This window comes from Drosophila biarmipes, chromosome 2L, assembly GCF_025231255.1.
Source record: "Drosophila biarmipes strain raj3 chromosome 2L, RU_DBia_V1.1, whole genome shotgun sequence".
NCBI classification, from domain to species: Eukaryota; Metazoa; Arthropoda; class Insecta; order Diptera; family Drosophilidae; genus Drosophila; species Drosophila biarmipes.
This window is the reverse complement of record NC_066612.1, coordinates 15,671,264-15,698,858: the sequence shown is the minus strand read 5'-3', so window position 1 is coordinate 15,698,858 and position 27,595 is coordinate 15,671,264. Positions and strand designations below refer to the sequence as shown.

Below are 27,595 nucleotides of genomic sequence, written 5' to 3'. Positions count from 1 at the left end.
AAATAATGTTAAATTTGATAACATTGGTAAATTAAACTTTTAAGTGGAAGATTTTCTCATAAACATATTTGAGTAACAATTTTTTAGGAAATGGCTTACATTTGTTTTGTATATGATTTGGCTGAATTGAACAGGTTTTCTTTTGCGTTTTTTATTTTGTTTTGTTTAAACATACATGATTTATATTTTCATTTAAAATGTAATTTTAATTTTCCTAGCTAATTCCAGCTTGATTTAGCTACAACAGCACCCCTGAAATGCGTTACAGCGTTTTCCAACACTAAACCTGCGAGTTTTCTGAGCGTGGTGGCGAATTTAATAAACAATTTCGATTTGGTTGTAATTTAACGAATATAACTATAAAAAATGAATGCGCCACCCACCTTTGAGTCATTCCTGCTCTATGAAGGCGAGAAAAAGTGAGTAAAGAAAAGAGGCATACCCAAATAACAACCTGTAACCCATTTTCGTGTTTGTTTTGGCGCGGTGGCAGAATCATCAAGGAGCTGGACACCAAGGTCACAAATGCGGCTATATTTACGATAAACAAAGAGGATCACACCCTGGGAAACATGATCCGCAAGTAAGTTGGCTAGAAAATCGGAATAATCAGGAAATAATCTGGTTCTTCGCCGCACAGCCAACTGCTGAAGGACCCCAATGTTCTGTTCGCCGGCTACAAAGTTCCCCATCCCCTAGAGCACAAGTTCGTTATCCGTATTCAGACTACGGCGGACTACTCCCCGCAAGAAGCCTTCATGAATGCCATAACCGATCTTCTAGCGGAATTATCCCTTTTCGAAGAGAGATTCAAAGTAAGACACCATATATCCATTATACAGAAGGGAAAAGCTATATATATCCTTCGGATCATCCTTTCTAATTCCATTATTTATTTTCAGGATGCTATTAAGGAGAAAAAGGAGGGCGGAGATTAGTTTTACTTGTACCCAATATACCCAATAAATTTCTTCGGTTTTCTTCCAAATTCTGGTTTTTTATTTTTTTTACACTATGTTTACACTCAAAAATTACGAAAACAACCGATTGTGTGTGCCACGAATCGCATTAAATAAATAAAAACAATTTAAAATAGACTATCCATGAAGTGTGTGCACAACGCAAGATCACAATTTTAAATAGAGAATGTTTTGTGTGTGATTCAGTGAAGCTCTCTGCTGAGGTAAAAGTTATCTCATCTGATAGATCTCGCAAACGGTTATGCCATAGAGTCAAAACAAAGTAAAATGGAAACATAATTTAGAATTTATCTAGAGCTAAAAGGTTTCATCATCGGCGCACTCGCTCGTATCATGGCCAAAGACTGAAATTAACCAATAAATTATGAAATTAGATACAATTCAGATTGGATGCTTAATATTTTGACCTACCCTCGCAGGAATCGCAGTATTTCCTTGGCGCAGGCAGCTTGCGTTCCTTCTCATTGTTATTGGCCTCCGATGGTGGTGGGGAGTAATCCCGATCCTCACTAGCCTGGATTGGACAGTCCTCCGTCTCGTGCTGATCAAACTCATCGCAGATGTCGCAGAAAAGTCTGGGAGCCGGCTTCCGCTTCGTCAGCACATCGAAGGCATGGGGTCTAAAAATAAAACAAAAAAATATAATTAGCAAAAAACTATCCAGAAAGTTCTTAAATATCAAGTTCATTATCTAAAAACAATCAGGATACAGTATGACATCTTCAAGTCAATAAACTCACTTGGTAAAGTCCATAGGCAAGGTCTCGAGGGTCTGGACTTTGGCCTTAAGAGCATCGTTCTTCTGCTGCATGTCGGCAATGATTGAGTTGAGGAAGTTGATCTTGGCAAGACTTGTTTCGGTGTCCAGTGACTACAAGAACAAAAAACAATTCATCGAAAAAATATTTACTGGTTAGGCAAGAAAAACGCACCTCCAGTTCATCACCCTTTCCAGACCTGCTGCCTGCTCCATTCATCTGAGTCTTGAGGGTCAAAATCTCCCTGGACTTCTCCAGTTCCAGCGATTCCAGCTGGCGCCTCAGTTCCTTAGTCTCCTGATTAGCAGTCTTTTGGGCTTCGTTGGCTTGATGGAGTGCGGCCTCCAGTTCCACCACTCTATTTTGCAGCTGTTCCAGCAGCTTGGATTTAGCGCTGGCCGAATCATCCATTTCATCGATGACCTTCTGATACTCCGCCAACTGTGTTTCGAATTCGTTGCCTTTTTCCAAAAGCGCTTGCTTTTGCTGGAGGGATTTCTGAAGCTCCTCATTCTTAAGCTGCAGTTGACTCAGTTGCTCAGCTAACTTGGACGTTTCTTCTTGCAGATTCCTTTCCTTTTGCTGAGCTTGCTCCAATTTGTCCTGCATTTCGTTGTAACTTTTCTTTTGGCCTTCCAGTAGAGAATTACTCTCTTGAAGCTTATCTTCAAAATCTTTAAGGCCTTTCTCTTTGTTCAACAGTGACTCCTGAAGTTCCCCATTGGCTTGTTCTAGTTGGCGTAGTTTCTCGGAAATTGCCAGAGACTCTCCCTGCAGGTTACCCTCCGTCTCCTGTGATTTCTTTAGCAAATCCTGGAGTTCTTTGTTTGTTGCCTGCTGGCTTTCCAACTGGGTGTTGGCGGCCTCAAGTTTTTCCTCGAAAACTTTCACCAGTCCTTCTACTTTTACAAGAGAATCGTTTACTTCTCCATTGGCCTGTTGCACTTGCTGCAGCTCACCGGATAGCTTGGCAGCCTCTTCCTGCAGGGCTTTCTCCCTCTGTTGGGCCTCCTCCAGTTTAACTTGGGTTTCCTTTGTCGACCATTTTTGTGTTTCCAGTTGAGCATTGCTTTCTTTCAGTTTATCTTCTAAGCTCTGTACAAGTTCATCCTTTTTCTTGAGAGACTCGGAGAGTTCCGACTGAGACTTTTGTAGCGCCTGCAGTTGTTCGATTAATTTGGCAGCTTCTTCTTGTAAATTCTTCTCCTTATTTTGAGCTTCTTCAAGTTTAAGTTGAACTTCCTGGGAGGAAGTTGTATGACCTTCTATTACGGTACTGGACTCCTTAAGCTGACCTTCCAATTTCAGGACATGTTCCTCCTTCTGCTTAAGAGAATCTTGAAGCTCTACGACAGACTGCTGTAGTTCCTTTACTTGCTCCTTGGAAGTCAAGGATTCCTGCTGCAAATTCTGCTCACTCTGCTGCATTTCCTCCAACTTCAACTCCAGATCCTTGAACTTTTTCTGCTGCTCATCCAGTTGAAGATGGGTTTCCTTCAGCTCACCCTTCATACCAGTAAGTTTTTCGATTAGCCGCTCTGAATTCATATCTGCCTCCATTTCAAAAAGCTCGAATATATGATTCGTTTCGCTCTTTTCGGCTTGGAGGACCTCCAGGACGGTGGATAGCTCTGCGTTGGTGGCTGATATATTAGCATTGGCCACCTGGATGGCTTCCACGAGCGTTTTAAGATCAGCTATCTTCTGTGCATCTTCTGTTGCCATTTTCTCTTTATGTTGAATTTCGGCGTTGCTGATTTCCAGACGCTCCTGAAGGTCTTTTATGGTCTCCTGCGTGCCTGTGCTTAGCTCTTGATTTTCCGCCTTAGACTTGCCTAGTTGTTCCTGAAGATTCCTGACCGACTCTTCTAAAGACTTCTCTTTCCTTTCTGCCTCTGCTTTGAGTTTTGTTTGGGAGTCTTGACTGTCTTGAAGCTGCTGTCGCAGCTCCTGCAGTTCCTTCTCCTTCTGCAGCATTTCCTGGCTCCAGGCATCGGCTTTGCTGGTCAACTCCTTTTGACCTGTGGCTAGTTCCTCCGAAAACTTCGAGAGTTTGGTGTGAAGGTCGCTGGATGAGGATCGCTCGGCCAGTAGCTCAGCATGAAGGGTATCAGTGATCTCCTTCACCTGATCTTGCAGATGGGAAGCTTCCGCTCGGGATTCAGCGTAGTCCTAAGAGAAATAAGTTTTTAAAATATATAAAAATAACAAAATATCACGTTATTAATAGAAAATATAAAGTCCTTACCTTGTTGACTTTTTCCAGGGCCGTGTTTGCTGCCTCCAGTTGCTTAGTTTTGGACTCCACATCCGTATGACTTGAACTAAGTGCCGACTGGGTCTCCTCCACTTCGCATTTAAGTTTGGTAATCTGTTCCTGCAGATTGGCCAACTTCTTGGCTTCCTCCTCTAGACTTAAATTTGCTGACTTCAATTGCTTGGTCTTGGCTTCCACATCAGATTGGCTAGACTTTAATTCGCACTGAGTTTGCTCAGCGTGGGCCTTAAGCTGATTAATCTCGTCCTGCAATTTGGCCAAATTCTTGGATCCCTTTTCTCCAGATGCTGCCGCCTGTTGTTGAAGTTGCTCTAATTGTCCTTGAGTGGACTTAAGAGCTCCCTCGAGTTCCGTTGACTTCGCCTGAAGCTGTTGTAAGTCCTGATCCTTCTTGAGTAAAACAGTCTCCTGATTTTTCTTCAGCTCTTCCAGTTCAGCCAAAAGATTTTCCTGGACTTGAGATTTCTCATCCAGTTTAAGCTGCAGTTGTCTTAGGGATTGACCAGTTTCAATTAATTTTAGATCTTTTTGCATATTCAGGTCCTTGTTTTCCTGAAGATTAGCCTCTGTTTCGGACTGTTTCTTTTGTAAGTCCTGAAGTTCCGTTTCTTTTAAAGCCAATTGCTGCTCTATGCTTACTTTTTCTTGTTTTATTTGATTGATTTTAGTTTCACTCTTTTCCCTGACTAGTTTTTCCTGTTCCGCTAATTGTTTTAATTCAGTTAATTGCTTTTCAAGTTGTTCTCTTTCCTGTTGACCCTTCGAAGCCTCTTCTTTAAGTAGGTCTAGCTCCTTCTGGGTTTTCTCTAAAAGAGACGATTTTTCATCACTTCCCTCCTTTTGCAAGCGTAGCATATCATCCAGAGCCGAACTATCCGCTTTTTGTACATTCAACTGGGTGGTTAGCTCATCGAGTTGTTGACTTAGCTCCTTGATTTGCTCATCCCGCATGCGAACCTCGGTTTGAAGGATATCGCATTCGTCGGTTTTGTTAACCCTCTCGCTTTCCAGAGAATCGGAGGCTGCCTTTAGGATCTGCAACTCGGCAGTGACTTTTTCCAGCTGTTCCGATTTTTCGGAAAGTTTTCGAGCGAAATCAGCTTGTGCCTCTTCAGCCTGCTTTTCGTTTTCCTCCTTTAGCAGTGCAAGTTCCCTGCGAAGATTTTCAAGACCACTCTCTGAAAGGGAGAATTTCTCAAGCGCCTCATCCTTGGAAACCAGCTCCGATTGAAGAGTGGCGATCTGTTCTTGTAGGTATTTTACGTTTTCCCTCAACCGCTGCTCCTCCTCCAGCTGATCGGCGATCCGGGATTCCGCTTCCTTCTGATGAGTGCTCACCTTTTCCTGCAGTTTAGCAATTTCCTCCTTCAAAGCACTATCATCTGAAGGCGGTGGCGGTACACTCTGCAGGCTGGTCGAGGCTGGAGAAAAAAGGAGTATATAAGCCATATATTACATAATTAGGATCATTTTATTTTTTACCGGACACCAGTTGCGTGATTTTCGTCTCCAGATCGTGAATTTTTTCTTTGTAGACCTGGGACTGAGCCTATAAAAAGAGGTTTCAAATTAATATGAGGTAAGCTTGACTTATATCGAATTGAAATGTACTTTGACTTGTTTCGTCTTTTAATTTCTTAATATCTTCACTTGAGATAAATTAAAACAAAATATTCTTTAGCCTGTCAGATAGATTTCTCTGGGGTGTTCCAATTAAAAAGAAAAAATGTTGGAAAGATTTCAGCCATACGCCAAACTAAATATCCGAAATCTACTTTTTTTACTCAGTATTTTCTACTGAAATATTAAAACATAAATACAAAAAAAAACGAATAACATTAAAAATCAAACAGTAAATAATCTATGGCATTTTACTTGAACTTGCCTTTACTTGTTATGCCTATAAGCTCTCTCATTAGCAACGGTCGGCAATTTACCATTCAGCGGGCATAGGATTAAGCTCTGCTCGTTCTTTGCCGCCACACAAGCAGTGTACATCAGCGGTTTGCTGGCCCGTGAATATTACATAACGAAACAAACTGCTATTGTAGTGTGTTTCTAACCGCATTCAATAAATAAAAATCAAAAAGCTGAACCTACAGTCATTATAAAAGCTAGAACCGTTCGATTACAATACAACTGCTTAGAACTGTACAGATTTATATAGCATACTTTCAGATCTAATACCTACATTCGTCAGCAAAATAATGTACTTTAAATATCGCAATCATATTATGACTATGGCAAAATTTTCTGACTACATAAAATACTCTGGTGACAAACTACTTCTACTTCATAAATATAAAAAAACAGAGTTAACTGGAATATAAAGCATTATAAAAAACAAGAACGCTAGCTACATGATCTAAAAATATTTTATAAAAATCTTACTAGTTTAAATTCAGGATAAGACAAGTCAATGTACTTTTCAAAACAACATTTCTACTCGCTCTTACATTCATTTCATCGCCACAAAACTGTGCCTCGTCTACAGAGAACTGCAGCTCTTCCGATTTCTTTCGTTCATCTCCCAATGCTGTCTCCAATTCAACAATTCTTGCCTTCAGCTAAGGATCGAAGGATCAGGAAAATTCGAAAACGGGATTAGCAAAGTAGTCATAACCAAAAATAAAACAACATTTGGAGATATAAAACATGTTTTGCATATTGTTAATGTATTTTACTTCGTATAGAGTAGTTTATGTATTTCGTATATATCGTATCAACTAAACCAACGCAAGAAAAATTCGCTTTCGTACAAAATAATCAAAAATTGTTGGACAACTTTTCCATTTTCCATTTTTTTTCCAAATTTCGTTTTTACATTTTATGAGCCTGAACCTTCAAATCAACTTTATTCTTTTTGGTAATTTGGGTTGGCTTTCGTTATTCTTTTCAGAGTGTTTCATTTCATTATTTTAAAGATCTTTATTCTTTATTTGGTTGTATCAGCTTAAAACGCTGTGCAGACTTCAACATTGTCTTCAGTGGATCCTTTCTCGGTGCGAAGAAAGTTAGTTTATGAATCATCGAATCGAATAGTTTTGAGCACTGTGGTCGCCCATCCATCTGTCCCAGATCTCTACTTGATGCGCAGCGGTGTGAGGACACTGTGCAGGATGCAGTGCCTCTCGTGCTTCCCCGACCAGCCGCGGAACTCGCGTCGCAGGTCGGATACCTTAATGCTGTGTCTCGCTATCAGGCGTCTCCAGCGATCCGCTTCGATCAGTATTTGCTATAAGAATCATACAAGAATAGTTTTGTGCAAACAGAATATCTTTTCTAGGGCCAGCTTAATTTTGATTTCAAATTGTTCTTTGGTTTTGCGGTAAAAAGGATGGATGGTTCAGTGGGTGCGAGGGCTAGGAAAAATGGAGTTGGTGTGGTTCGGATTGGATCGGGGCTATGGTGATAATTTTGTTGCTAATTTAACACTCAAACTCAAAGTGCGCTCGACAAATAGAAAAGTCTAACACGTACACGCATATAATTGTAAGCACAAACAATTTATTGAAACGAAACCAAACAGAAAGCACAAAACTCAATCATCCCAGACAGTCATCTTCGAGAAAAGCCCCCAAAAGCAGTTGCGAAATAAGCAAATAAAAGTGTACAGTGCGTTTTAAAAGTATAGGCTCAGATCTTTAAAAATCACTGTACCAGTAAGCAACAGTGCAAAAGTGCTAAAACTAATGCAAATAATTTTGTTTATTTATAATAGCGGTTTTGCGTTTTTCTTGCTTTAATTTTTGGGTAGTGTATATGATAATTGTGTGTCTGAACTGAGATGAACTCGAGTAAAAATCTTTTCAGTGCAAACAAAAATGAAATGTTAATTTAAACCATTCAATCCTATCAGATGCAATTTTAGAGGTAAATAAATATTTTGTGCCAGCACAAAACGTATGCTAAGTGTATGCAGGTTGATTTTAAATCAATTTGCTTTGCATACATTTCGAGAAGAGCCTTAACCCATTGTTAGAGGAATTTTGACCGAGTTAAATGCTGTTGAACCCCCAAAACCTTTCATGCCTAGTTAAACTTATGACATTTGTACTCTCCTCAGCGTTCCAGGTTAATTAGATGAATCATTCGGAAAAATGACTGACAATTTGAAGATGACTGGTGGCCAAGCTGTGGTTAAAGAACGTGCCGAACATTAAGTGAGTTTGAGTTAAACCAACAACAAATAAACACAAGACGATGAGGAAAATAATAAAGACATAACAGTGAATAATAGATGAAAAATTAACCAAACGAAAAAGGAAAATGAGTGTGTGTGTTTTGCAAGCAGCCGGCGGGGGTGCAATGCAAAAATAAAATTGAACCAAAACAAAAACATAACGCAATTAATCGAAACCGAAACTGCACAAATGACTGAGCAAACATTGACTGGGCACCGTGGGCAGTGTGTTGTCCTCAGCCAACTGGAAAGAGTTTCTTTTTATCGCAAAACCAAACTTTCTTCGTCTTGGCCTGCCGCTGGTGTTGCTGCTGTGCCTGCAATATCTTTTGCTGCTGCTGTTGCTGCTGCTGCAAGGGCTGTCTGTTGCATGTTGCCGCTGTTACGGCTGGTCTTGTGCTCGTTGTGATGCAGCTGCTCAGGGTGGTGGGCACCCAGACATGCTGTGGCTGCGGGCTCTTAACCTTTGACTTCTTGCCGGCGGGTCGATAGGGTCGCGACCTGTCCGCATAGGGCAGCGGTGCGTACATGGTATCGGTGAAGATAATTACCTCGTTGATGTTCTTCTGCAGCTGCAGCGCCTGGTTCTGGGCATCCTCGCGGTCCAGGTCGCGCTCCACCATCAGCTGCTCCACATGCTGTTGCTTCTCGCGCAGCAGATCCTACAATGGCGATCGATCGACCAAAAAGTAAACAGAGCACAGAGAGCACAAAGCAAGCTTTGATGAAATGCCGGAACACACAGTTACAATACAAGATACAATATACAAGATACAAGAGGATATAGAGATACAGATATCGATAGTGTGGGTGTATGTACAGGAGTATATAGGGTGCAGCGGTGGCAAGGAGCTTCCATTACCTCTTACCGGCGACAGCAAACACTTATGTACATGCAAATAAAAGTAGCAAATTTAACAAAACATCGAACAATCAACACGTAAACAGCAAAAGCGTGCGGGAAATATAAAAATATTTTTGTTTAATACATTGTGAAATAAAAACCAACTCAAACACACGGCATAAAATGCATTAAGACTTCGAGGCATACATTTATTATTAATTTACATAGTTTGTTTTGGTGGGGTTTTGTTGTTTGAGGCGTGGGTTTGTTGTGTGGTGTGTTGTGTGGATTAGTGTCTTATGTTAGTGGTACGCTTACGATCTAAGGGTTAAACCACAGTAATACAGTTAAAATTCCCCAATCCATTGACGTGACAATCACTAATTATATATAATATAACATTTTCAGAATAAAAAAATATAACATTTTCAGAAAAAGCAAAAATTAGATGTATATTCTTTATAAGACGAACACCATTTGCACGTTAATGGATTGGGTGTACCAACAGCGAGTACAGCTTAAACGCATACAGCTCTGCAAACTAAAAGAGCTTTCAAGACCGAAAGGGAAAAACCAACAGCGAATACCATACAATTTATTTGTGGATGTTAGCATACCTGCATGGAAAATTGGCTTTTCGGCGTCGCTAAAACTGGCTTAACGGGCGTGATTGACTTGCGCTGCTAGGAACGGAAGGGGATTTTGCGATTAGAATTGGAACGCGTTAGTACCAGGGCTCGAAATAAATTATCAAATAGGTTAATGGGTAAAAATTAAAGTAACAAAGAACAGAACCAGAACTTTAAACGGTGTTTGCGTTTTGTTTTGGGGACTTTTAGAGTGTTCTTTCTGTGGGAGAACTGGATGGTGAGGGGTGCTCATCGCGAGGTCACCGCTTATACCTGAGCATTCATGCGCATGCGCGACGTGGCCGTGGTGGCGATGCTGTTCATGGTGCCGATCGAGGTAAGGGACTCCCGGGATCCGGTCCTCGAGAGACGCGTTTTCTTCGACGACGGCGACAGCGACACCTTCGCTATGGGTACAAACACCCCGTACTTGGGCTTGCACTCGAAGTATCTGCATTGGAAGTTGGTGAGTGCATGAGTCTAATCATTCCTATATAAACATCTTTTTCCATGGCTTACCTTATATCATCCACAGCTCCGTCGTTCTTGCCGCTGGGCTCATCCAACTCCACGCCGCACCAGTTGCCAGGAGCAAACTGTGTCTCCCCCAAATAGCGTAAGATTCCAGGACGACTGCCGAATCCAGAGGAGACAATCACACGATCGCCCACAGCCATGCCGTTTTCTGGATAAGTATTTTCAAATATTTAGAGTGATTTTCAAGATTTTACTCATTTACCATGAGAAAACTTACTGCCTCCTATGCCGGGGCTTCGCAGCATGGAGCTGCGAATACTCGCAGTTGGCGAGACTGTGCGCGATCTGTCCGGCGAGTTTTTGGCCAAGGGAGAAGTCGGTGTCTGGGCTCCGGACATTGGATATGTGGTAAGACGCGTGAGGCGTGAGAAAATGCCGCGTTTCGGCTCGCACTGGAAGTATCTTTTGCCCGACACACAGCCATCGTTTTTACCTAAGTAAAATTAACTTTTAGGCCACAGTTTATGAGAGAGCGTGTCTCAAGTCCTTGCTCACCATTTGGTTCATCCAGGACCACGCCCGCCCATTCGCCGGGTGCAAAGTGTGTCTCGCCAATGTAGGCAATCTGTCCGGGACGAAGGCCACCAAGCCAAACCCGCTGGCCAATGATGAACTGCTCTGTGTTTGCTGTCAGCACTGCGCTGTTGTGATCTGTTCGAGGGTAATCAATAGCAAGTTGGGGGGTCCCATTAGTATCAGCCGTTAGGTCATCAATCATAGTACTATATACACACAATGCTGGAATTGGCTAGACTGCGTTTTCATTTATCTCCCCCAATACAGTTCATTTTTCATTTGTGTTCCACTTGCGTATGATGTCATTTGGCACATTTGCATATGCCCCTGCTCAATGGAAAACCATTGAGAGCGATCCCCCGCATAATGAATATCTATTCTATAAACGGATTTAAGCGTTGTAAACTTGACATTTGCAAGCTGTTCAATAGTCCACTTCTAAGTTAAAAGTGGCTACGAATACTCTCCGAGATTTCACTTTTAAATACCCATTTAATTTCTATTTGTCCGGGGGAAAAACCATTGAGTGGAAAATTACAGGAAACAAGCGGATTAAAAAAGCAAAATAAAAATTGCATGCAGCTCAATGAAGTCATAACAACATTTTGCCAAGTTTGGCTGTCGTGCCAGTTAATTTAATTTCGTTGTTGACTGCAGCCACCCTTAGACATGGCAACTTGTTCATAATTTCCACATTGCCGTTGCTGAATGTGAACTGCATTTAAAATTGCAATATGAGTTACATTATATACTACACACATGTAGATTTTCTGTTTGAATGGTGTTTTATTACCAGCATTCAAATAAACCTACTTAGTCCATTAATGTTTTAAATTATGTCAAGTTGATATCCATTTTCATTTCCAACTTGAAATCCAAATTAATTTGATTATGACAAAACAAGTTTGATTTAATACTTTTTTTTTAAAAAAAATATATATTTTATAATATATATTTCTCACCCATTGTTTTAAACAACAAACACTTAACCATACAAAATCCTCAAGCCCTTCACTAAAATTAACATAAACCAAGAAAGTGGAAGCCACTCCATCAATCCCCAACCTTGTTCATGTATTACTTAATTTATTTTAATATTTTTCATGGATTTTTAACGGGTTAAGTTTCCCCATCAATTTATTTGCCATTAAAACCGTAACGATTTTGCCCCCAATTCATTAATCCACGGATTGGGCCACTTTAATTTGGTAAAAATTAAGCATAAAATGTGCATAGTTAACCCCAGAAAGACCTTGACTTGCTGCTACATTAAGTCAGTGTAAATATTGTCACAGCAATGGCTCATTAGCGACGCAATTACACCCACAGTGAGAGGTAGATTGAACACGTTTTCAGTGGCTCATTAGGCTTTGTTAATTTGACAATGCTTGGGGCTACCGAAGATGCTGAGATATACCCATATGCCTTCTGCGTGGAAAATTGTTTGACATTTTGGCCATAAATTTGCGCTCTTTGCGTTTCTGCCGAATGGCCGTTTAAGGAGCGAGCAACTGGCCTAGATGCATAGATACATAAACGCCAGCCACCTGCGCAAACGGCTAGAACCAGATACGCTCTGCAGATACAAGACATTTTTCTAATACACCTTAAAAAATATAAATAATTAACTCTAGTAAAATATAGCAACAAAAGGGGTTCAATATTTTTATAATATCCCCCATAGCAACCAAAGATCCTACTGTGTTGTCAGCCAATTAAGACCCCATAGATCATTTTTTGAGATCGCTTTTCATCTCCGTGTAGAAGCCTCCCACAATCGTAGCGAATGCTTACCTGAGCTGCGACGTCGCCCAGTGGCCTCTAGATAATAATCATCTTTGGCGTTGGTAAACAAAAACAGAAACGAAAACAAACAAACAGAAAAGATACAGATACAAAAGAGTTACCAGCAAAACAAACATGCGGCTGGCAAAATGGCGATGGCGGGCAAAGAACTTACAAGATGTGCGACTTCCAGCCTCCGATTTTAGCGAGCGTCGGGCGGGGGAAAAGCGGTCCCAGTCGGATGTGGGTGAGAGCGAAGATCGCGTAAAGCGCCTGACAGTCTCTTGATAGAGATCTATAGACGAGTTTTTACATATACATAGATGAACTCAAGCGGATTTTCCATAAAATGCATTTGCAATTGTTTAACGTGTTGCGGTGTTTCGTGGGTGTTAACTGAGCAAGCAAGTTTTCCTGACATTTCCCCTTTTTGTTATATAGATAGGTATATGCCTATACACATTATTGTATTGGTTAGAAATTAGCGCATTTGTGTTAAGCCCAATTTGCTCTTTTGGGTTGTGAAAGTTTTTTGGCAGCCTGTGTGCTAGGGTTTCATGTCTTTAATAAGATCTTGGCCGCAAGCAGTTGTGGAAAAGGTTAGATGGCACAAAAAACAGGGAACGGTAATCTGAGATGTTATTAAGCTCGAAAATATAGGTATGGCTTAAAAAGAGAGAGAAAACATTGGCGTGTGCTAGTAATTAATGAAACTCTTAATAAATTTTCTCCTGATTTATCTGATTTGTGTAATTAATAAAATAAAATTGAAAAATATTAATAACTCCTGAGCATTTAGTAACTTTAAATCTTCCTTTCATTTATTTGTTCGTAACAAGCTAAGTAAAAAAAAAACTTACAATGAAACTTTACCAATTGAATTTAACTAATAAAAACCATTGTATCTTCTGAAACACCAAAGCAGATAACAGCATTTTTTTCCATCTTTCACTAAATTATGTGTGTCAAATTGTTTATTGATATTGATGGGTAAGTCATTCTTTCTTTTTCCTTGCAACTTTCAAAATCAATTTACACTTTTGCTAAAACTCCACGAGAAAGAGCAATAAAAGCATAAAACAATTAAATTGTCGACAGTTTGGTAACGTTTTCAAAGCCACATTGAATGGCAGCAGGAGATTAAAAACACAATTGCAGCGGACAAAAGAGATGCTGCCGAGAAGGAAGGAGATTGAGAAAAGATTTCAATTTTTCAATTGCACGATTTCTGTTTCCGCCAACTTTTCATTACACACAGAAAATAAGCTCACTAACAATCATTCATAATTTAAAGTAAAATTCATAAATTAAGAAGCCTCTTCGTTTTAAAAATCCTTTATGCCTGCCTAAAATTACTCTAAAAACCATACAAAGTTAAAAAATTATTAAATTTAAAATTTTTAATCAATACATATATTTTTCACCGTGTACCCGTTCATCTTCAGCTGCGCGCTGTGAAAACCTTAGCTTGTATACGTCATGTAGTTAATTGTGTTTTTGTCAGTTGAAACTGCTTTTATTTTCCCCGTTTTTAAAATAATTTTTCTTCTCTTGTAATTTACGCCAGACATGCTCTGCTAGAGTGCGAGTTCGCGTACGAGTGTGTTGAAGATGCTTTCGACCGGCTCTTGTGCCTGGTGGGCTACTGCTTTGGGCTAATCAACCGATTGCGTTGGCCCAGCCATGACATGACATGAGTTGGCCAGACCAGCCGACTTCAAGGTTCAATTGTGTATTGTATCTGGCAGATAAAGTGGCGTACTCTGGCATTCGCTACCGTTCGCCGATCGTGCAAGACAATTTGTTATTACTTGCCATTATACATCATGACGGTAGCAATTTATTTTCTATATCCCACATGTTCGTAACCATTTTTTTTAATTATCACAATTGGGCGTTGTAACTGTTTGTATCTGTATCTCGTGGTGAGTGGTTCCCTTTTTGTTTTGTTATTTTGCAAACTTTCACTAATTGTAAAAAGGAGAAACATTTTCTCCGTCTTTGACGTTCTGTGTTCGTATCGGTTTTTCTGTAATGGCGGCTGAACAGCAGCCAATGTCGGGCCATAAATCAGACTGGACTTTACCTTCGCTAATTTAAGCACCTTTCCCCTCGCCGCTGGCAAATTGCAACATTTAACTGTGAAACGTCGTCGTTCTAGATGACAAACAATTTCCTTGCAGTTGACATTCAGTGTCAGTGCTGCTAATGAACTCATGTATCTGACAGATACAGATGAATCATCAAAGCGCACCGCTCACCCGGCCAGAGCCAAGTGGAGTGTGGCGCCGCCAATAGTAGACTCGACTTGGCCAAAAGGCAACCCGGCCCGGCTGCGACCCACTTTGCTCACGATTCTGGCCAAATCGAAGCGGCTGCCCAGAGATACACAAGTCGAAATTGAAAACAAATATTTCGCCAGCCATTTATGGCGGATAGATCGCGCGCTGCCCGGCGATAAATCAGCCAACAGTGCTGGCCATGTCAATAGCACATTATCTGTTGAGCTGATTAAACAACATTTAATTAAACTAAACTGTGCGCAGGTCGCTTAACCAACCGCCCTCCCGGGGATCGTTACTACATCCCTGTGTAGGTTGCAATTGCAGTTCTGAGCGATTTGAATCTCGATTTAATGTGGGTTCTTACACTGAACAAAAGCTTATACATTTTCCTCATGAAAACAAAATAAAAAATATTGAAATAAAAGAAGGAAGAATTAACATTGCGAGAGGATCAGGAGTCCATAATATCTTATTGGGATTCAAAACTAATGGTTTAATTTACATGACTAGTAATGGGAAAGGGTTTTCTATGGTAACTAAATAAATCAATTAATTTATGTTGTAAAGAATTGAATTGAAAAACTGTACAAAACTAAAAACTTACTTTATTTTCAAAAACCTTAAAAAACCTTTGAAATCTAAACAATGTTTTAAATGTGGCTACAGGACCTATAGTACAAGATACTATCTGTACCTACTATAAACTATCTATTTATTCCTTTACCCTAACGTTTTGTAATAAATTTTGTTGTGTATTTTCCTGCCTTACAAACCAATATCTGTCCAGTTTTTACTCCAGCTACCCACATACGAAGTAGTTTTTCACAACCCCAGGCTCGGACTGTGCCTGACTTACATGACTTTTCGGCATGTTAAATGCAAATCCATCTGCGAGTCTCTCTGGCAAATGCCGACAAAAACTGATTATTAGCTGCTGATTGCCGATCTCTAATTCCTGATCACTGTGGGTTGCGCCAGCATTTCCACTGAAGTGCACGAGTGGATACAGTGAAGCTTTTAATGAGAGAGCAGTCTGGATAAATATAGCACTGTTATAAATACACACTTTTGGGGGTGTGGCTGAAAGCGATTTAGTTACAAAGCCCCGATTTAATCTTTGTATTTTCTCAGACTCCTGACTGAGAGTTTCCCAACTCTTGAATATTCCGCTTAAAACATTCCCTACTGTACCTGTTGTAGCATGCCAATTTTTATCTCAATTGATTTAATTTCTGCTCTGGGCACACAATAATTGCATCGCCAAGGGATTTATATGAATATTTATTTGCCATTATTTGAAATGCTAAATGTTCTCAACAGTAATCTTTGTGCGACAAACTAGAACTTCGCCAAATGGAAAACTGGTTTTCCAGATGAAGATGCTTACGTGACTCGCGCCGGTCGCTTAAAGGCGTGTCCCATATATTATTAATTATAGATGTATATTATATAGAAAATACCCAAAAATTCCGGTTGGGCCTCCGTTCCAGTCGCGTATTTCGCATTACAATTAAAATTTGTTTAAGTTTAGAACGTGTTCCGAATGCGAAATAAAAATTACAATAAAAAGATACATGTGGCAGAAGGGCAAACAGTTGAATGAACATTCCAATGAAAACAGCGTCTATAAAGACGACTTTAGCCTAATGAAGTTGCCCTACGGCTAAGGTAAGAAGCGATTAAATTGATGACTGATTACGGCTGATTTTGATGGGCCTTTGATTGGGGTATATGAATGGGATATAGATACAATCTATACGCTGTCGTAGATCGTGAGATTGCTTTGACATTTTGCCTATCTGAGGGAAGACGTTGCATACACAAGTAGATAAGGCAATGAGAAGTCTGTTTTGTGTTCGCAGATCACTGAACCAAAAGTCGAGGGAGGAAGGAACAGTGTCTAGTTTCAGGGTTAATACAAATTGCATTGAGGTACACAAGTTGTTAATGAAATGGAAATGATTACTAGGTCGATTGACGTAAACAACCCTGATAAGATACAGAAGTATTTAATGTTCCTTTCCACATTCTAGGTTACTAGGTTGAAAGTTGGCCAACATTTCACATAATGTATTCCCCATTTGATTATTTATAACCGTTGTTTTTTCTCAGATTTATTTATACAGAACTTGTGTTCTGATTTCTCAGTAATATCTTAAAATGAATTGCATGTGTTGTTACTGAATTTAATTCACTTTCCCCCTTTTTACGTAAAAAGACCTTGCAAAAAAATCCCATCGAGTCCAAATTGGTTAATGTTATGCCCAAAATGATGTTAACACTGATGTGTTAATTTCACCCACATCAACAAGCAATTAATTGAACATTAATTATAAATTAATAATGTCGTGGGAAAATATTAAATGAAACGCAGAAGCCAATTAAAATATAAATAAATGCAAACAATTAAAAACAAGTGTAAAATAAGAGTGTATTTACCTGTATAAGCCGAATTGATCGAGCTTAAATTGTCATCGCTTTCACGACTCATGCTGGCGGTGTCTAAAAATAAAATTAAAAACAAAAAAAGAAACATGCGCAAAAAAACGCAAAGTGAGCATAGCTAAATTAACAGCACATAAATGATAGCTTAAAATTATAATATAATTAAAGCTAGGGGCTAAGCCAAGCCAATTCAGGCCATGGTAACGGGCCCAGAAAGCTTAGCCAAGAAAATGAGACTAAAATAAAAGGCATAGAAAAGTAAAGTGCAAAAGAGGCAATTAGTTATGGGTCGCTCTGGCAGATCAACCTCACCACCCCAAAAGAGTCTTATTTCATTTGAAAGAGATTAGATAACTTAGAGAGTGTTGGGTGAAGGTTTTCGCGGAATCGCTTAAAGATATAGACGGCTAAGCCAAATGCTTCCGCAGACTCAAATGACTGAAATTTTCTGCAAAAAGTTATTCTGGAAAAGAACTGTACAACCTTTTTGTGTTAAGTTTTTTTGAAAGTTAAGTAGAGCATCCAACAAGCTATAAATATTTTACAGATACACAATAATCTGCTGAAATCATTTTATCAAACATCTAAATGACCAGAAATGTTATATATATAAAACAAAAAATACAAAAGTAATTTGATATTTTGCGGCATTTCAACTGTTATAACCAAGAAATCCTAAAACAGAAAGATTTAGCTAAATATATATTCGGGTCTCTATCATTTCGCTTTCTGCAAAGCTTAATTAAAAGGCTACTGAACAAAAACTTGCTAACAAGATCAGAAAACCATGCAGTCTGTGGATCACAAAACTCAATGAGTATAAAATCTATTTCAATCCATTTCCTTAGGTAACATAACCTGGGCATGCTTCGCCAACATAAATTAGCATTTTCAGCTAAAGAGATCCATCAATGTTATGCAAAAACTAAAAAAAACCTCAATAAACAAGTTCCAATAACAGTACGAAACTGGACACCATTTAATGACCTATAAAAAAGGAAAAAGCTAGAAGAATTTAAAATATAAATTCGAATTGACATTTGACTTTTTTCCACCGGCAATCAATATTACCAATGCCATCATTAACAACTTAACGAGAAAAGTTAAGCAAATAAGCAACTTGAGTGTTTTTTTATTTGTGAATAATTAATATTCCTACAGACGCGTGTGTTTTCGATCTTGAGATAAGCAGAAAAACAACTTAATTATTGTTTGTTTGCTATGTCAAATTATGAAAAGACTTTTCAGACACTTTTGGCTAAAAAGCCAGCGAAGAATGCTGAAAGTAATTTGGTTTGTATTTGGTCAGTTGCCATAAAAATACGATTGTGCAACCCACACATAATTGGAATTGGAATTTATTTCGACTGTCTGATCGCAGACTTAAAAATGTGGGCGTGTCGCAATTTATAACAGTGTTGAAGAGTCAAAAATGGACATTAATGTCATCATTAAAGGAGCGCCCATCATCCATCAAAACTAATGGGAGTCACTTTAATATTGGTTTGGCTAGAGTTTTGACAAGAAACAGCCTTTTCACAATTTAATTATTATTTTATTTACCTTTTGAGTAATAATTATTTTCCAATTTATTCCTAAACGTTTTCGACTTCTCTTTACAAATTGATTGTTAGAAAGCAATAGTTTAATTTCCTTTCTGTCAGTGAATCCCTTGTGATTCAACCATTAAATTCTAATTTAACAATATATTTAAGTACTCATTTCTGTTGAAAATTTTAACTTAGCACTTGGGCTATTTCAAGCGAGACTTAAGTGCTTCGGTCTGAGAATTATGTAAGTGACGTGTTAATTTATTTGACTTTTGCTTTTCTGTTCTTGCTTAGAGCTTTATTGCATACGAAATAATTAAAAGCACTGAAGTGTAAGCTAAACAATGAGCAAACAAAAGAGAACACAAAAAATGACCAAAAAGTGATTAAAATTGTTGTTTAATTGTTAAATGTTTCGCATTCGAGCTGAAGTGTTTGATTTTAGGTTGAGGCTTAATATGGCAAAGAGATAATAAAAGGGAGAGGTAATACCCGGAACCTATTCTTATAAGATGCTTTATAAGATGTCTGTATATATATAGTCGGATATTATAAATAAATTAACTTAGTAATTAAATTAGTGAAAAAAAAAATTAAAAATAGTTCTAGGAACCTAGAAGATTTCCTCTTGTGAGGTCCACTGACTTTTCTTAATGAATACTTCCATTAAGCTAATGAAAAACTTCAGAGGCCGATAATTCATCAGAAGCAGAAAAGTAACTTAAAAAGGCAACAAACAAAATGCTGGCCAAAAATAAGCTTTCGAAAAAAGAGCGGAAAATGAAGGCAATAATGGGTTTGTTTACACGAAAGTCCAGAGAAAGACAGCGGTTCACTCAGTTGTGACAATAAATCATTTGAAAAGATTTCCAGGCAAGCAGGTGCAAACTGAAATATCATTTCATAATCGAAAAAGAAAGAAAACCAGGTACGAACCTTAAAAATTAATTAACCAAATGTGGTTACACCTTTTTCAATTTTCTCTCTTTTCATTACTGATTTGTGCTTGGTCAAAGAAACTGTAATTAAATTGCCGGGGAAGTTAGTTGAAAAAGTAAAAGGTGCCGCCGGCGGAAAAGCAAAGAAAAGAAGCGAAACAATAAATACAAAATAAAAATCATTTTCGAGGCGTGTGAAACGCAATTAGGCGAGGAAAAGCGCATTTACCGCAATTAAATGCTCACAAATGAGTGGCAAACAAAGTGCAATGCAAATTAGCCGGGGCGTATACGTGATCTAGCAGCATCGCACATTACTCGTACGCCACATAAACCACCCACCAGCTTGAGGTGACCTGCCTTTGCCAACAGTTCTAGAAAAAATACCAAGCTGAGCTCATTGGGTGGCTTAAAAAAATATATAAAAATAAATCAAATATAACGAACGGCACCAGCAGCAATAAAATTGTGTAAACAAACCGACTAATTTTAGTGGAGTGACGACAGATCATTATTGCCGGTGGCGGGATCCACAGCAAATACCTAAAGTATATAGAATGTGTTCGGAAGTTGGTGCGAAATATATGGGTGTTTCCTCCCAGTTGGACAGATGGGATGATCAGTCAGTCGAGGTGATGCCTTCAAATGGCTTTATGACATCGCTCCCACTCGCCCACCAGTTTGTACAGGTGGATTGTGTAATCTTCATATATCTAGTTCTATATACGATCTTTCCAGACCATTTGTGTAAGCAGCAGAAACCTTGAAATTATTAAAAAATTTTCCTTAAATCACCTTTTGCGTTTTAAAATTTTAGAGCTATTCAAATTATTATTAATGTATCTATTTTGTATTTAAATACACCTAATACAGATCTCAAACTTCTTGTAGTATTTGTAGATTACTTCAGTTATTCTACTGTTTTTATCTAAAATTCCTCTTTAATCAACCAAAAATACCTTGAAGACATCTAGCATTCCCCGCAGCTTGCAAACATTAAACTTATCAGCATCCAAAATGAGTAGGAATTGCACTACTAGCGAAATAACACGAGTAGATCTCTCACTCATTTCTATTTGAAAGATAACATGGCAACAGCAAAAGTTATAGCGCTTTTGGGTTGGCAATGTCGCTGCCGCAGAGAGAAACCCCAAATAAAAATGTGTTTTCCTTATCAGAGCAGTGTTGTTGTGCCGGTTTCAATAGAACCAAAATAATAATAACAACTACAAAAGAAAAAAACAGAAAAATGTTGAGCTGATAAAATACCAGGTAACAATAACAATGCCAAAGCCAAGGCAAATGAAAACACTTGGCCCGGTCCAAAATGTATAGACAATCGACAGACGAAGTGTGCGTTATGCGAACGAAACTTGGCGGTGGAAAGAAAGCCGCAAACGGAAAGAAAGTTAGCCGCAGACAACTAAATATAAAAATTGAAATTTGCATACTCTGTTAGCCGCCGGTGGAAGCCAACTTCATTTGGCAATAAGACGTCAACGCCGAGCCCCACAAAAAATCACAAACAAATGAAACACAACAACCAAGTTGCACTAAAAATCAAAGTCTTGAGCAATATGCAAATATTGCCCCTGTGAAAGTCATTCCATTTCGCGTATATATGCACGTATTTTTAGATGATCAGCATTTGTGTCTCTTTCGGTCAAAATACAAATCAGCAAGAGCAAATTTGTATATCTAATTAGCGGTTAACCGCAAATTTTCAATACAATCCGCAACCGAACTTTGTTATTGCTGTTTCGGCAAATGAACTTTTGTTGTTGCCCAGAGTTTATTGTAGATAGATAGATACAGAATGCCTTAAGGTTATCGCTGCGATTTAGCCGACATTTCAATGAGCGGGAGGTTGGGGACACGTGCTTAGCCCATTTACAGGTTTTTTGTGCGTCAATTTACTTATGTAAGTGCTTGTAAACAGTGGAAAGCGGATGTCAGCGGAAAATCCGTAATTAGCTTCGTTCTCAGTACATCGATAAAGGCTCATGGAAAGGGCAAGAAGAACACGATTGTAAAAAGGGCAGGGGCCGAACCCTGGGAATTATTTTTAACACTTCTTGGAAATTACGTTTAAAAGGGAAAAATACTTTTATTTAAACGAAAAACGGTTTCATCTTATCAAGTTAAGATCAGGTGGCAAATAACTTTAAGTTGATTTATCTAAGTCCTTGGTTAGATTTACTCTTTTTTCATGGTCTTCAGATTTGCATAACTGCAACTTTTATTATTTTAAGACAATAATTTAGGTTAGCAACCATACTTCGAGTCATAAGACTGTACAAAATACGGAAATTTCGGAACATTATTTATTGACCTTTTTGCCAAATTATCGTTGCCATTAAATTGAACATACATAAAAGAGCCAAGCCCAAACAAAATAGGGTTAGTGATAAGCACCTAAAAAGGTTTTTATTTTAAGGAGAGATAGTAACTAAGTATCTTATCGCTAAGTGCAAGAGAATCAAATTAAGCGAAAGAACTTGAAAAAGTTCTAGGCTTGGCCAAGACGAAAAAATAAATAAATATTTATGAGACCAGTATGTCGAAATCACAGCCAAATCACAGTTTCACAGGGCAACAAAAGAATACATTTGATTAACAAATAGCCATCAACCAGACGAAGCCAAGGTCAAAGGCTGTCACTTGAAATATGAAAAACAAAAGTTTCCAAAAATATCTCGCACCGAAATAAACCGACGTCCTTTTAGGGCAACGACAAGGACGGGAAAAAGGTTCCCACAACTTTTGCCTTTACAGTTCCTCTTTTTGAGCCTGCTATTTTGAGTCAGATACAATGTCTGTAGTTTTGCAACCACTCCAAATCACCTTTTGTGAGTTCTATAACGATGAATAGGTTTTACGTTAGAGCTGGCTTTTATTTTGGATCTGTTCAATTTCGTTTGCGTGTTCACTATATAGTAGCTATAGTATAGAGCCGATCAAGTTCAATTGGTTGCCATCTGAGCTGGAGTACCGCGTCCAACACGTCCGCCTCGCGAAAAGTCGTTCAAGTAACTGAACGGCGAGCGCCAATCGCAAAGCGAAGCCAGCGCAAACTTTGAGATACTTTTTTTGTCGCTCTCCCGACGAAGCGGATTCGCAGTCCGCAATCGCAGCTTTGTTGGCCAGTGTTTAATAGCAGACACTGAGGCAATGCCTCCGCGCTTTCTGTGTTTTTATTGAATAAACGTCTACTCGCGTAAAATAAGAGCCGTAAAAAATTGTTTTTAAGTTCAACTTTTGCACGGACGCGTACGTTAAGTAAATCCAGCAAACAAAGTGTTGCCACATGGCTGCAATTGTTTCCCCTTTTTGATCAGATATTGATCGATCGGTTGATGGCTTTTATCACTTTGTCCCTAAGTGCAGTGAAAGCTTTACAATAATACTTGGGAAGATGAGGGTGCAATATTAATGTTTCGTTTCAAGTTAATCTTATTAAGGTTTTTTAAGATATAAATATTAAAGTTGATTCTCGTAAAGAAAAGCTAACTATTCGGCTCTGGCCTTTCAACATAATAGCTTAACATAAATTCGTAAAATTTCGTCAAAGATTACTAAGAAAATTACTTATCAAAGTTATGATTCATAAGAGATGTTTAAATTAAACGTCATTGCATTAATTTTGTTGTTTGTAGAATTTTAATGGTTTATGTGGCATTTAAAGTTCTTTGAATTTATTTTTAAGTTGTTAGATTACCTTATAAACACACAAGAAAATGTTTATGAGGCCTCTATGTTAACATTATTTATCATTCATTTACTAGAATCCGATGTCATAACAATTTTTTTTTTAATTAGGCTGCTTATAATTTTTGTACTTTTTTATAAATTTCTAATTTATTTATTTTACTATAAAATATAATAAGTTGAAGGATATGCAATTATATTGATAAGAATTACATTAAAAATTTGTTTTAAAAGGTCTTTAGAAAGTTCTAAGTGTAATGGTGAAATTTAAAGACATAGAAACTACTTAGTTCCGCTAAACTCCTTGAGTTACAATTCATTTAAGGCATATCTGTAAGTAACCAGTAACGAAAAGAAAAGCGCCCTTTTCAGATCTATGGAAAAACTGCTGCAGGGATGGAAATACTTATATATTTAACACGACTTGTTGCCTCACAGATCAGTCATTTATTGGAAAAACATGATTTATTGCACTACAAATGGTCTTTTCCTTTTTGGATAAAATACTGTTTCTTTTTGGATATAATTTGATACGTCGTTTGCCTAAATATTCAACACGTGTCTTCAATTATAAAGACTTCAACGGCTTAATGAAGTGAAGTCAAATAAGTAAGACAAAAAGATGTTAATCATAATAATAATATTGACTCTCCCACTCAGTCTGTGATGTAAACAAATCCGAGCTTTATCTAGAATCCAATGGAGTAATCCCCCGCCAGACGATGCTCATCCATTAGACGTCAATCCCGGACCCGATTTCGATTCAATCTTAATGCGAAGACAAATGAGCTTTCTGTTTTATGGGTGAGAGAGGCTGGCTCCACTCTTGTTTCCGATCCCAAGCAATAAAAGTGACATAAGCTCATCCACGAGCACCTCCGCCATGTGGCGACCGCAATGATCATATCAGGGCGGCTGAGAACGGAACCCGGCATCGAAATGCGCAGCGCAAAAACACGGCGAAAGATCGGAACACACAGAAATACGTACTAGAAGATACATTTTGTGTGTCATCGCCAGAACAGAATTCAATTAGGGAGCGACGGAGAGAAAGATTGCCGGCCGGTCGCCAGGTTTTCTCGGTTCCGAGTCGGGGAGATTTCTCGGACGTGTGACATTGAGTGTTGCGAGGTAAACGACAGGTCTTGGCAGAGAGTCAAACAGTCCGTTTCAGAATGTTAGAAGAGATTTTAGAAAGCTGATCTAGCCAGCGGATCAAAGCGTTCAGCTTGGAACTGATTTGGTTTCAGACAGCGAGTCAAATTTAACCAAAGTAGACCACACTTCTTAATAAGCTCGGTTATCTTTTAGATTCATTATTACTTTCCCAAGCAGTGAACCTATTTTGTCAATAAACGATCTTATTACTTAATGTAACTGATTTGGTAATGCATTAAAAATGAGCTGTCGATCCCATCTAGTGAAAGAGGTAATCAAAATTAAACTATGTGATTGCCTAATTCACAGTTCTCATGGGTGCCACATTCCTCATAGCCACTGTACGCATCACATGCACCTCGTGACTCAGTTAATCTGTAATATTATTGCGATACATTTTCGTGTTTATTTTTGGTAACTATGCCCGGAGGCTTTCTACGACTTTGCGGTTACTTTGCGACTGTCACTCGGATATGGAACGTGTGCCTGTGAAACAGAAAACCCGTCGATCGATCGCCGGATCGTTTGGCAGATCGTTTGCTATATGGGCTAGTGGGTCGCCGACTGCTGACGGCTGCGGTTAGCTTACGTGCCTGAAACGAGCCACATTGGGCGGATCAATTAAATGGTAGCAGCACTTGCCTAATTGGCCATAATTCTCCTTACCAAAAAACACTTTTCGGGGCAGCTCTATAATTATGATCGAGAGTGGAGAGTGGGCGGCTATTTGTTTTGTTTATTTTTGACTGCGCGTTGGTGTTCCAAAACGATTAAATAATTGAGTGAAGTGAAGCATTTGTTTACCAAACAAAACGGTTGACGGTGGGAATTACACATTTACATTACTTATGGGTTACCCTCTTTTTTCCGAAGTATCTAGACATTTTTGTGGAGTTCAATGCAGTGCAAAAAGTGCACTGAAAGTGGGTGGGGTCGGCGAATATAGTTTCAGCAAGTGGGTGGGTCTGTCATCGTTTCCATTAGATCATTACAATCGCCTATATGAAACTACATCTTGTGGGTGCCTGCGTAGGTGGATGCATTTGGTTTGAACCGGAATTACAGATGACTTTTTTGAGCCCAAGATACAAACGCGAAACAAGTGCAGTCTCGTAATAACAAAGGTTTAAGGAGGTAGTTTTCTACTTAAGGACTTGAATGAAAAGCAAACGCATTCAGACTATCCCGTTTATAAATAGAGATGTTTATGTTGAACTTACCCTTCTTTACGACTTTCTTTTTTCTGCTAATACCCATTTTCGGCTAATATTACTAGTTACTAATACTTGTAAAAATATGAGGCGATCATCATTCAATCATAGTTAAAATTGATATATTCTCGCAGATATAATGGTTGAAATGGCGCGAAATTGATAAATGTCTTGAACTGTGAAATAAAATTGATTCAGAGGAGCGAGTTTATTTGTATATGACACTGACAGTGTTATCAAGGGGGATTAATTTGTTGATAAATAAAGCAAAGTAGAGCTAGGTTTTTAGTGACGAACAATACTTAGTAGTTAAGTATTGATTGTTGATTTTGCCGACCATAATTCCATTAAAATATTATCTTTAATCTGTTATAGATCTTCAGTAATTTTATATTGGTAAACCTTATTTTTCGTATAAATTAAACAACTATTTTTAGCTTTTTTTCTATTATGGGTCCACACAAAAAACGGTTGCCAAACTATAATCAGAGAAAAACAGATGTATAATCGGACTCCTGAATATAATAATATAATTTGAAAACCATTTTTTGAACATATTTACAACCCCATTACTTTCGAACTTCCGTTTAAAGATTTAACCACAGTATTACCTGGCTTGCATTGTCACACAAACGACTTGAACTTACCTCTTGGTGGTGGCCCAGATTTGGGGGTTGTGTGATTGCAGCAGGGCCTTCCTATTTTGGAAACAGACCCGGTAGATCCGAAACTGGAAGGTGCCTTCATTTTGCTGGGCTGCGGGATGCCGGTCGCTGAGGCGGCGGGCGTGGGAATATTGGATCTGCTTGGGCCCGGTATTTTGGAGGCAGTGGCTCCTGGTTCCGGGTCCGGATTAGCTGGCGATGGAAGTGGGGCAGTTGGCCCGCCTGAATCGCCCGTTTCATCACTCATTTTTCACTTTTTACTTAATATTTCACTTTTAGGACACACGCGTAGTAAATGTAAACGATTTAAAAACTTGAGGAAATAAACGTTTTTTGGGTTGCATTAAATATTAGTTAAAATTTACTGAATGCTGATTACTTACCTTAACAGATCGCTGTATAAATAGTTAAATATTCCTTACAAATACTTTTAGCTACAAGAACAAATTTATTTGAATTTAGCTAGGTTTCGAACCACTGTGCCACTCGAGTTGTTGTTTTATTTTGGCGCGCAAGCAGGCTGTCTCACTCGCACTTGGGGGCCGCTTGGAACAGCTGATTGGAAGCGGATTTCTTTTCTTCTTTTTTTCGTTGAGCTTGAAAAACAAACAAAAACCGCTTTTGGTTGTTGCCCGCGACAGCTTGAACTTCGTTATGATTTCAAAAAAATGCGGAACCCCAACTGTGTTGAATTAATTAGTCGCACAAAACCACTCAAGGGTGTTCTATTTATATGGATTACTAATTTGGCATTTATTATTTATTTTCGGCCGCTGCCCGCACTGATTTTCAGCTGATTTAAACTAGATTAAATTGAATCAAATTGCTTATCAATTTGTGCATTTAACACACACACACACACACACGGGCACTGTTCTATTTTTTAGTGTTGTTGTTGATTTGAAACAGTTATAGAAGAGGAAGAACGAGAACAGGGGGTGGAAAGGGACGCGAGAAAACGCACTTGAACTGTCGTGTGATTTAGGCACCCACACGATTAGGATAGGCGCACGTACTGGCCACGCCGAACCAGGAAATCGCTTTAGAAAAACAACGCGTTTGCTCTATTTTACACTAATTTTAGAATTTTTGCACAATTTGATAGCGATGCGTTGGAACTTTGTT

At 38.7% G+C, this 27,595-nt stretch overlaps 2 protein-coding genes across 18 annotated transcripts; one reads left to right on the top strand and one right to left on the bottom strand.

The window, feature by feature from the left end:
* The first annotated feature begins 269 nt into the window (after positions 1 to 269).
* Positions 270 to 988, top strand: LOC108033349 (DNA-directed RNA polymerase II subunit RPB11). Its single transcript, XM_017107658.3, has 4 exons — positions 270 to 419; positions 494 to 583; positions 641 to 815; positions 903 to 988. The coding sequence occupies exons 1-4, from the start codon at positions 367 to 369 to the stop codon at positions 936 to 938; spliced, it is 354 nt and encodes a 117-aa protein (XP_016963147.1). The 5' UTR covers positions 270 to 366; the 3' UTR covers positions 939 to 988.
* On the bottom strand, positions 977 to 27,595 carry LOC108033341 (restin homolog). 17 transcript variants are annotated; one of them, XM_017107628.3, is made up of 18 exons: positions 26,854 to 27,594; positions 26,453 to 26,783; positions 17,235 to 17,297; positions 12,686 to 12,805; positions 12,520 to 12,561; positions 10,705 to 10,860; positions 10,427 to 10,642; positions 10,192 to 10,357; positions 9,946 to 10,123; positions 9,661 to 9,726; positions 8,751 to 8,861; positions 6,473 to 6,583; positions 5,499 to 5,565; positions 3,987 to 5,437; positions 1,913 to 3,910; positions 1,721 to 1,851; positions 1,392 to 1,600; positions 977 to 1,324 (listed from the first exon to the last, which is right to left on the bottom strand). In XM_017107628.3, the coding sequence occupies exons 2-18, from the start codon at positions 26,715 to 26,717 to the stop codon at positions 1,278 to 1,280; spliced, it is 5,397 nt and encodes a 1,798-aa protein (XP_016963117.1). In that variant the 5' UTR covers positions 26,718 to 26,783; positions 26,854 to 27,594; the 3' UTR covers positions 977 to 1,277. The 17 variants fall into 17 exon arrangements, with proteins under 17 accessions (XP_016963117.1, XP_016963118.1, XP_016963119.1 ...); XM_017107629.3 differs by having other exon boundaries at positions 9,661 to 9,723; XM_017107630.3 differs by lacking the exon at positions 9,661 to 9,726 and having other exon boundaries at positions 26,854 to 27,595.